Consider the following 10,920-nt stretch of genomic DNA (forward strand, 5'->3'; position numbering starts at 1 on the left):
ATGCCTCATATTTTGCTGATGAATGTGCTGCCTCCAGTGAGTAGAGTCATATAGTTTGCAATGCTATTCCTCAAGTTAAAATGGGCTGAAAATGCAAACTGCTCAACACGCAAAACAGTAAAAATGGTGTGTAGGGACCAATAAAAATGCTGCTGCTGGCAGCTATTTCATTTGTATCATCTCTGTGCCTCCCCTGCTCTCAGCGTCAGGTTTTGCTGGTGCTCTACCAGGAGTGGTTCAAAATTTCCAGTCAGAAAAGCTCGCTGGCCGACACGGTCACGTTGTACCTGCGACAGGTGGGCCTGACCACGCCCACTCTGCTGCCATACGTTGTTAACTTGACGGACGGCAACGGGAACACGGCGCTCCACTACAGTGTGTCGCATTCTAACTTCCCTGTGGTCAAACTGCTGCTGGATACAGGTGAGAGTCAGATACACAGTCACAGATGAATGTACAATTTTTAATAAAAGGCCAATATTGGCTCAATACATCAGTCTAACCCTACTCAAACCCTCACAAAAATTATTTCACCTCTCTTGCTCTAACATTACTCAGTAAAAGAATGTCTTTTCTGTTTGTGTGTGCGTGTGTGTGTGTGTGTGTGTGTGTGTGTGTGCTCAGGTCTATGTGAGACAGACAACGTGAACAAGGCAGGCTATACTGCAGTGATGCTGGCTGCTCTGACGGCTGCAGATAGCCCCGATGATCTGGAGGTGGCGCTGCAGCTGCTGAGAAAGGGTGACGTCAACGCACGCTCCAGCCAGGTACACACACACACACACACACACACATGCATGTACTCAAACACGCACACAAGCACAGAAAATCTACTTGCATACAGTCCACCTGTCACCTTCTCATACCAGGGTTCCTGCTGGTCATGGAATTTCTGGAATATCATGGAATTTCAAGAGGTGTTTTCCAGACAGTGAATTTGATAAATTCAGTGGGGAAGAATTTATAAATGGGTCACTTTACAGGAATACACCAGAATGTATTTTACAGCTTATTTCACAGATTAATTGCATCAGATTATGGTTTTCAACTGTTCTTATATATTGTATGCTCTCTTCCCTGCAGCAAGCCCAACTATAGTAGAAACCAGACTGTTTACCTGTTTAAACAACACAAACAAACCAGGAAGGAATCATATTTTTAGGTCAAGACTCCGGTTTAGTTATGGAAAGTCTTGGAAAAGTCATGGAATTTTTTTTACCACTTCCCCTTCCTCTTCTTCTTCATCTCCCCCTTAATTCCTCTCTGTCCATACCTCCATGTATCTCTCCCTCATACCTGCCCTGTCACTCTCTTATCCCCCCCCCCCCCCCCCCCCCCTCTAGGCGGGGCAGACGGCGCTCATGCTTGCGGTGAGCCACGGCCGCGTTGCCATGGTGAAGCTGCTGCTGAGCAGCGGCGCAGATGTAAACGCCCAGGACCGCGACGGCTCCACGGCCCTGATGTGTGCCTGCGAGCACGGACACACACACATCGCCCGCCTGCTGCTGGAGACCGGCCGCTGTGACCCCAGCCTCACCGATAAGGTAAACTGTTAGAGGAATACACCGAGTTTCTGCATGGGGGATTGGCCCGTTGGTCAACTCCTTGGTAGGCAACTAGCATTATATCTCAAAAGTTAGAAAGCATGGAAGACTGATAAAGATCCAGAAGTTTACTTGCCAACCGGAGACGGTGACTTGGCTGACAAGAATGAACGGGAAACACCAAGATTCACTGGGAGAATGACACATCACATAACAAACAGCGCTACAGTACAGGGCCGTTTAATCAGCTGGGAAAATGAACAGCTGTGTGTTTTAATTGAAGACGTGGTGTCAAGCACACAGCCCATCTCAAAGTATAACGATGTGTTCTCTGTGCTCGCATTCTTGAGAGGGTCGTTCTCTCAAGACAGCTTGTTCTCCACACAAGTGTCGACTCGGTGCTCTTTGATTTGATAATCACCTTTGGATCGTGACTTGCTTTGTTTCCAAAGGGAGACTAAAAATCACTCCGCTGCAGATGAAGACATGATTGCTCTCTTGAAATAGTTCAGGTATGAACCTGGCTACATCAGCTGTACTGTGTTAATGTTATTTCATTTTCAAAATTGAAAATTAATCTACGAGCCATTTAATAAAAACCACTAACAGCTCTTTATTACTAAAAGGTCAGCCTTCTTATTTTGGATAATGCTAGTTGCCTACTATCACTCAACATAGTGTATGCTAAAGTGTTAGCATGGAGCATTAGAGCAAATGGTCTACCGGGGACACATGGATGATTTTGGTGTCTATGTTGTCATCACTTAACGCTGACCAACGGGCCAATCTCCCCAAAACTCTGTGCATTCCTCTTAAGTTTAGTTTTTTCATATGAAAAAAAACATGGCTTGCCAGTCCTGGTGCGTGCCTGAGAGTGCAGACATAGCTGGCTGCTCCTGGGACAAGCCACTGTGGCACTGATAAGGTGTTCATAGTTCAGTGCATGTTGGATTGAAAAGTAACGCAAGACCTGTTCGTCCCAAAATGCACTCACATATTGGTGAGAATGACATATTTTTTCAAAGTTGGCCAGTTGTCATAGGGAAAGAAGTTTAGAATGCCTAGCACCATACCCCTCTTCCACTTTCCTGCCATATAATATAACCTAGCATACAAAGGCAATTCAGTAAGCTTCTCGGTGGATATACTTATAAACTCCTTGTATATGTGCATTTTGATGTGAAACAGAGCTATTTGGGATGGTAGACAAAGAGAGAGAAATCTGACATTAAGCTATTAACTCAACTCACACACACATAAATCTCACCCATTTGGTTCTCTAAGAAAGCTAAAACACACAGAACTGTTTCCAAATATTTAACCCAGGTCTTACACTCCTGTACACAGCATAGTATTGCCTGTACCAGGGCAGGTGCAGCACATACTGTTCTGTCCGGTTTCTAGAGGAACGGCTCAAACCAACACAACACTGCCGCTGTCTGGATAAGAAAAGCAACTGCAACGTCTTTGATGTGAAACGATGACATTTTCTCTCTGTTTTTCCCCCCAGAACGGCCAGACAGCCCAGTCGGCGGCCACGGGGGCCTCCCACCAAGACATAGTTGACCTTCTGAAGGCCCACGCTGACGCCGGAGCCTCTGAACCCCCCTCTGCCACACACCTCCACTGAGCCAGGCCGACCCCGTTGACTCCTCTAAACCACTCCAACCCCCCTCTTACCCCTTTCCGAGCCCCTCCGCCCACCAACCCGGAGGGAAAAGGCTGAATTCATCTCTCTCTCTCTATTTGTCTCTGACTCCCCATTGATGCACTCTCTGCTGTGACCACACCACTCAAACATTTAGACGTACTCTATATATGCCTGGTGGATATATCCCCTATACCCTCGACCACACTACTGCTACAGGAGCTCACATACAGAGCTTCAAACAACGCACGCCCACCTCTTCCTTCCATATCTCTGCCAACAGCCCCCGTGGGTGTTTATGGCTGCGCTGCATCGACCGCTCAGTGGACAGACGGCTAAAAGAGAGAGGGACCGGTCACAGTGGTGGAACGACATTGCCATAGCGACAAGGGTGATTGACAGGATATAAAATAGGGGTCCAGGAGGGGATGGGTGGGGTGAGGTGGAGGGACAGGCTGGCGAGCGGATGGACAAATAGCTGCTTCGCATCATCAACAAGCTCTTCGGGCAAAATACTAAGCACATGATCTACCTTCCAAATAATATAATATAGAAAAAATATCTATGACGTTCTTTCTTTTCTTTTTTTTTCCTTTTTATAACACTGACATCATTCTTTTCATATTTGGACATAAGCCATTATCGAAATCATAGAATATATAGAATGTTATTCTAACAGATTATAATCAAATGCACACACAAACTATATTTTCTATTGCACTTTGTTTTATTGTGTTTGTTGTATAAAATATAAAATAGTCCTCCTATAATATCAGTGCCCAGCGGAAACCTTATACCTCCAAAAGATTCCTATTGATGCCCAATGGATATTTGACATTTCTCAAAGCATTGTTTTTGTCAGGTGCCGTAGTCTTATATAATATTTCACATACATGGGTGATAAAATCATCTGTCAATTTCAGCTGAAAAACAAAAGGCTTATTTGGAGATAAAAGGTTTCTGCTGGACACCAGAGAAAATGATTTTTTATAACCAGAGTATAATCAGACCATAGAAAGACCCAAGTCTTCCAATAGGAAGGTTGTATCGTACAGAAGGTGCTGCATGCCAATATACAGTAACTCCCCCTGCTGGCTGTCCTATTGTACTAAACCACAGTATGTTGTAATACTGTCTGTTCCCATGACCAACATATTTCTCTTCTCTCTCTCTCTCTCTCTCTCTCTCTCTCTCTCTCTCTCTCTCTCTGTAATGTGTCTTGTTCGCCTGCTTGTTTCAAATCCAATCATGTATGCAACCGCTACAAAATGCACAATGAATGTCAGGCTGGCTGTGATACATTCCAAGAGAAAATGTAGCAAGACTAACTGTGTTGGCATGGACCGTAGGACTCTCTGAGCCTGTTGAAGCACAGACAGACATAGGCATGCACAGGACGGGACAGACGTAGAAAAGTCTAAATTGTTTTTTTTACCCTGTGTGACTCGGACTTGACATTTTATCACTAAGACGATTTTGAATATAGACAGTGATACTGAGTGATATGGAACACTAGCTCCCTCCTGTCTTGAAATGGACCAGACTTCATGTCTCTAGTGATGGCTGGGCCGTTCTGGCCACGCCTCCAGGCATGCACACTTCAAAATATGAAACTGGCAGTATGTTAAACCCCAGGGCAATGCATGGTGCTGTGCCCACGGCCCAGCTAAAAAAAGTTTTTTGGCATGCAGTCCAAGGAGGAGCAATATCATGGGAGTACTACTACTGTCAATCAGAAACCGAGGAGGTTGATTGGCTGTGTGTCTAGCCTTAATCAGACGGCCGTCCTACATCCTAATGGTGCCGAAGTGGCACCGTTCTTTCTCTCCTGTTTACCAGACACAGACACCCATATTCATAAAGTATCTTAAGTCAGGAGTACTGGTCTGTCACCATGTTTACAGCTTCAGTTCCCCTCCAGTGACCTTATCGACAATCTGGCCAGGCCTTGTGAGTACATTATCGGTTTACAGGACAAAATGGGATGAATAGTTTTACTTGTAACACAGGCACCTGGGTGCATCTCCTCACCCTCCTCATCTCCAACCTCATTTGGATTGGGATTCGATCTTTGAATGGGGGTGAAGATGGTTGCTAGGGTCACTGAAGGTGGGATTTAAAGGGGAATACCACTCAATTTAACAACTGCCACATCCATGGTCTGACACCAGATAACCAAGGGTTCAAGCCTCCGAGTTTGGATCACAACTCCCTCTGGAGAAACTTCAGGATTTGTTTCTTAATGGCGAATGAAGCATCGCAGCTCTTCCTCTTGCTTTTGAGAAGTTGTTCATATGAATCCTATTGTAATTCTATTGGTTCGCTTCAAATCATGACAGATTTATATTGCCATGTTTGTGCTGTGCCGTCTTGCAAGCCATCTGGATTTAACAAGCGCTCATTTTGTTTTATACGCAGTGTGTTCTGACCAGTGAGCCTAAAGCAGTACTCTATCATTCCCAGACACTTTATAAATATGGGTGCTGACATGGGACTGTATAGACTGACCTGAAGATATATGTCTATTATATAAACTATATTAGAGTTATATAGTACTATATACCATGGCTGCATTTACACAGGAACAAAAAGGATTCCCGACATCCTCTTAGTAATCAGATCATCTTCATATGTTGACTCACAATGAGAGAAAGATTTTCTTAGCAATAAGGTTGCATTTACACAAGATCAGAAAATCGGAATTTTAACCCTTTGTGGCGTGTCTGTCATCTTTTTATGGCTGTCTGAACATGGGGACAAAAAATAGATTCTATGTAGTTTCTCCCATTTCAGACAAACATAACATGATCAGATCTGTGCCACTAAAAGTTGAACATCTGATCTTTAATGCCTGTGTATTCAGTCTTTAGGGAAACTTGGTCCAGATCTTTAATCCCATGTGACCCAGATTTCATAGGGTTTCATAACTGGCTGAACAACAAAAACCTCAAATCAAATCTGGGTCACACAGAGTTAATTAAAGATATGTTTAGATATCTGTTCCTGTAAATCCAGCCAAATATTATGTACATACAGTATTGTGAAAAGTATATACCAAGTATTGTCTGACAGTTTGCTCTTAAATGATATTTAGTATTTATTCCAAATGCTATATTTTTTACCGTATACAGTATATGTATGCATGGACAAATATTCCAATGTTTGTGTTGGAAGGGAATTTGGGGATCCAGCAATGGGTGATGGGAAACTATGCGGAGTGTTCCCTGATTATGTGACCATTTGGCATCCCGTTGGTTGGGTGGTTGGGTGGTACATGTTTGTCTGTGATTGGACGAGGTTGTGGACCGTGTCATGTGCCCTTGAGTACTAACCTTGACCATTGGTGGGGATATTATGAAGCAGACCCAACACTGGCTTAAGCTATAGGGGCAACTTCACCCTTGTTTGAATACATGTCTGAATATCGGAGTCTGTAAATGACAGAGTCAAATGTAAAAACCTGTACCTCTATGTAATATTCCTTGTACAATGGGCTTGTATGTTACAAACCAGAGAACTACTTCTAAATAAATAAATATGAAGATTTAAGGAAAGTGCCTGTTTCATGTTGCCCACACTCACTTATAAGGACAAACATCAGCTGGTAGAAAGTTGAAATGCTGTATACAGCAGTTTCAGTTTGCTCAAATGTCACTTCTTCTCTTTTTGTGTCATTGTTGAGCAACAAAACACTTTGACAGTTATTTGGTGTTATTAACCTATTTCAACACCCACAAGCACACTATGGGAATATGATTCTTAATGCAAACTGTCATTTTAGTACAAAAACTTTAATGTACAACATGTGTGAATGTGTGAATTGATGCACATCAATTCCTACCAGGGACCTTTCCTGTAAACCTTAACAAAACAAAAAACACAGATTGATTTCCCAGATCAGATAATTTCTTATTGGTATCTAAACAGTCTGGATGGCCAGATCCATATTTTTAGCTTTAACAGGGAAAAATAGAGACAAACTCATATGGGCATACGTTTTGTAGCAAACGTAGGCCCATAGGTTCAACATGAAAAAAAGGGGCCACATTTGTGAACATAGATTTGAACAATATCAAACATTATCAATGAATTTAACATACTTGACCATCCTGATGTGCATAAGTTCACACAAGGACGAATTCTAGTCTACAATTTTGACTGTTTGATAGGGATCTAATGTAGGGTTACTAAATTATTATGCTTAATTGCTGCTATTCAATAGCTATTGTCTGTTTAATGTGCTCATTACATTTCTAAATGGTGAGTCTTCTCAAAACACCATCTGCTGATATTCCCACTGAGAAACAGGCATTTAACTTGGGAATGCTGGATGACTTCCATTTATCCATGTGGGTGAAAGCAACTTGTCAAAAGTTGAAGGACTGTGTGTTTGTGTGTGTAGGTGTGTGTGTGTGTGTGTGTGTGTGTGTGTGTGTAGGTGTGTGTGTGTGTGTGTGTGTGTGTGTGTGTGTGTACTGTAACTATGTGGACTTCAGCGCCAAGTCCATTTATAATGTAATGAACAATAATGACCAGCAGATGGGGTTATTACTCTGCGATAAGGACACAGAAACGCTGCCAGCTTGGCATTTAACTTTAAAGAGTGACTTCAAAGACAAGGACATCACCACAGACACACTGTAATAAAGCATTTTCTTCTCCAGGGAGAACAATGATCTTTCTCTCTCCACATCTGCCTTCCCATTAACTAATTTTCCTGCTTATTTGAAACTGCTTTTCAGGCCAGGGTTTGGTGGGAAAAAAGAATGGAAAGACACTTTACTATTAACTGTAATTCTCTACCTGGAGAGCTTTATTAGCCATTAGAGCCATTTACTACTTAGAGACCGCCTGAGCTATTAAGTGCACCATGTGGTGTTGCAGAGGTGTAACAAAAAGTCTGTCCTTGCCTACATGTTAATTGATTTCTGTGACTGCCCTTACATCTATGACTGGGGGAACAGTGGATGAAAATCCGACCACAGACACCTACAGGACAGGTAACTACTAAAATAATGGAACAGCCAACATAAAGTGTCTTAATGGAGAATTGAGCCATCAAGAGCCGCCAGAAAAACTTAAATCTGCACTTTGGCAGAGTCTGTAAGAGTCTGTAAGGTGGGCGGTATACTAACAACAAAGTTAACTCGCCCGAAATAGATGCAGAGTTGAACAAGGAGTTGCATGCTAAAGAAGAGAGGTTAAAGAGATTAAAGAGGTAACCGTAACCTAGGGAAACTAAGAAACAGTGGTAAAGAAACTCAGAGAACAACAACAACAATGGCTGTGGTGAAAGAATGATAAAGGCAGATATATATGAGGATTCAGGGGGAGTTTTTTTTTATTATCTTGCACTGAAAAAAGGAAAATAAAATAAAATGGAGATGGTACGTCTGCTCAATCAAACTGAGTGACAGGATGGAGAGTTTAGCACAAGATGTAAACAAAGGCAGAAGAAGAAAGGAGAAGCTTTTCCAAAAAGGAACGCAAGAAAACACATGATATTTTAGACCAACTGCAGATGGTCACGCAGCGGAGGCCGGTGTGCTAAGAACTAGTTTACCCAGCAAGTCTGCGCAAGTCCGAAGCCAGGGCTTTGTTTTTTCCCGCAAACATGTCCTTAACTCTGCGGAAGGGGTTAGAGTTAGGATTAGGGCATTGTTATCCTGGAAGATTTCATCCCCATCATCTTAGAAATGCGTCATCATATGGATGAACGTGATCAAAAAGGCACCCAACACCATAACAGAGCTGGCAGAGCCCTTCACCAGAGGAAATAAGCACTCAGGCCTGTGGGTTTCTTTTGGTGTGCGCCACTCAAATACTCATCCACTTGCTGAGAAAAGGCGGGAGGATGACTCATCTGATCATATTGCTTTTTTCCACTGCATGTATTATCTGAAGCACTTGCTGCAGCACACTGCCACTGGCTACAGATGTCAACAACACCTGAGCCTCTCCTACTTGTGAAAGCAGCAAGTTGAGCAGTCTTATCAGTGGAGCTCCTGCCAAACGTCCCCCAGCAGTCTGTCCTCTCAAAGGCACTGCAGCTCCTGTTAGAGCCATGGTGGGCAAAATAATGGACAGCTGGGTCTGCCAAGCATTTTTATATATAGCCCTAATGATAATGGGATGTTAATTGCTTAATTTTCTTAGGGACTACATCTGTGTGGAAGCACCTGCTTTCACTGTGCCTTTGTATTCTTCATTTCCTCAAGTATTTCCTTTGTTTTGGCAGTTGCTTGTGCATATTGAGACTCAATTTTACTGATTTTGCTGAAGTCAGGATTTAAAGATTCTTATGTAAAAAATACACCAGTTTTATTCGTCCAAATTACAAATTTGGGCTACAACAGAGGAGAGCTTCCCCTCCCCACTAATTGAGACTCTGTAGATTCGCCCATTTGCCCAAATTAATCTCAGGTGTGGAGTATGGACACTAGCGGGAAAGAAAGTGAAGAATCAAAAGTGAAATACAAAACTTTCCTGTAAACAGCAGTGAACGAACGCTCCATCAAGAGAAAGCTGGACTCGCCAATGATGGCTGAACCCGGTGTGAAAAGATTTTTTTTTTCACCACCAACTCGCTCTGCCACTTGGGGCCGCCAGAGTGTGAAGTTGCCTAGTGCAGCTTTAAGCCACACTGTGAAAACATGGTCTGAAATACTGAATGTGACAAGCAATGAGCCAATATCATTGAATTATCTGGACCGGCTATAACAGGACCATTCACAAATGAAAACATTTTAATAGATTTTTTGGGTTACATCAAGTTTACTTTATTGCTATTCTTAATACAAGAGTACCCTCTCCTGAAACACACACAGACACAGACTTTTTTTTTTTTTTACAACAATAAAAAAAAATATTGAAATAATTTGCAAATTGCCTTTAAAGGGAATTGGAAATTGAGTTAGACAAAAGACAGATGGTCATTAATCACAGATTGAGAGAGGAGAGTGAGTGATATGCTCTTAACTCAAGTGGATGATGTGCTGGTGCTGTTTTTTGAGTTGTTCCAGCTGCAGTCATTACACACACACACCATACACATTGATGTGCTTGCACACGCACACATACATACACACACACACTCATAAAGGTTCATTGCAGATAATGAAGACAGTCCTTACCTGACAGCAGAGAATACAGATTCTCATCTCTCACATATAGTCTGTGTGCTAATGAGTAAAAAGTGTTTCCTTCTCTCTCTTTGTCACACACACACACACACACACACACACACACACACACACACTCACAAATTCCCCTACACATGCACAAAGCATTCCCATAGAGTGGGGATAATGAGTAAAAATGACGTTCTTCTCCCCCCATCAACTCCTATTTGTAACATAAGGGATCTAGAGATGAAGGCCTAACAGGCAGGGAGGATGATAAAGCTCCAAATCTGGTTTTTAATCCCTTTGTGGTACATCAGGGTCTGAACACCCTCACCTGTCCAAACATGTAAGAACATCAAATAGATGTTTAAAAAGATGATACCTGTACCACAAAAGTGTAAAACAGAAACAGTTTCTATTTAAATGCAGCTTATACATGTATATGCCTCTGTTGCTGACTGTCTGTCTATGCCACAGACACCAATTAGAGGGGAAATAAGCCCATCACAGGGAATGAAGAGTAAGCCCATTACAGCCGTCCACCGAATGCAGTGTATGGATGCCCTCGCACTCAACTCACACTGAGATACTGTGCCAACCAATT

At 42.6% G+C, this 10,920-nt stretch overlaps 1 protein-coding gene across 1 annotated transcript in view; it reads left to right on the forward strand.

Annotated features, from left to right (window-relative positions):
- The window catches only part of kank4 (KN motif and ankyrin repeat domains 4), a 73,128-nt gene extending 69,552 nt beyond the window's left edge, over positions 1-3,576 (forward strand). The window contains exons 11-14 of the mRNA XM_078285452.1: positions 204-423; positions 625-767; positions 1,344-1,544; positions 3,055-3,576. Of these exons, the coding sequence (XP_078141578.1) occupies positions 204-423; positions 625-767; positions 1,344-1,544; positions 3,055-3,174 (684 nt within the window). The 3' untranslated portion in view covers positions 3,175-3,576. The remainder of the gene's footprint in view (positions 1-203; positions 424-624; positions 768-1,343; positions 1,545-3,054) is intronic.
- The last annotated feature ends 7,344 nt before the right edge of the window (positions 3,577-10,920 follow it).

This window comes from Centroberyx gerrardi, chromosome 9 (genome assembly GCF_048128805.1).
Source record: "Centroberyx gerrardi isolate f3 chromosome 9, fCenGer3.hap1.cur.20231027, whole genome shotgun sequence".
NCBI classification, from domain to species: domain Eukaryota; kingdom Metazoa; phylum Chordata; class Actinopteri; order Beryciformes; family Berycidae; genus Centroberyx; species Centroberyx gerrardi.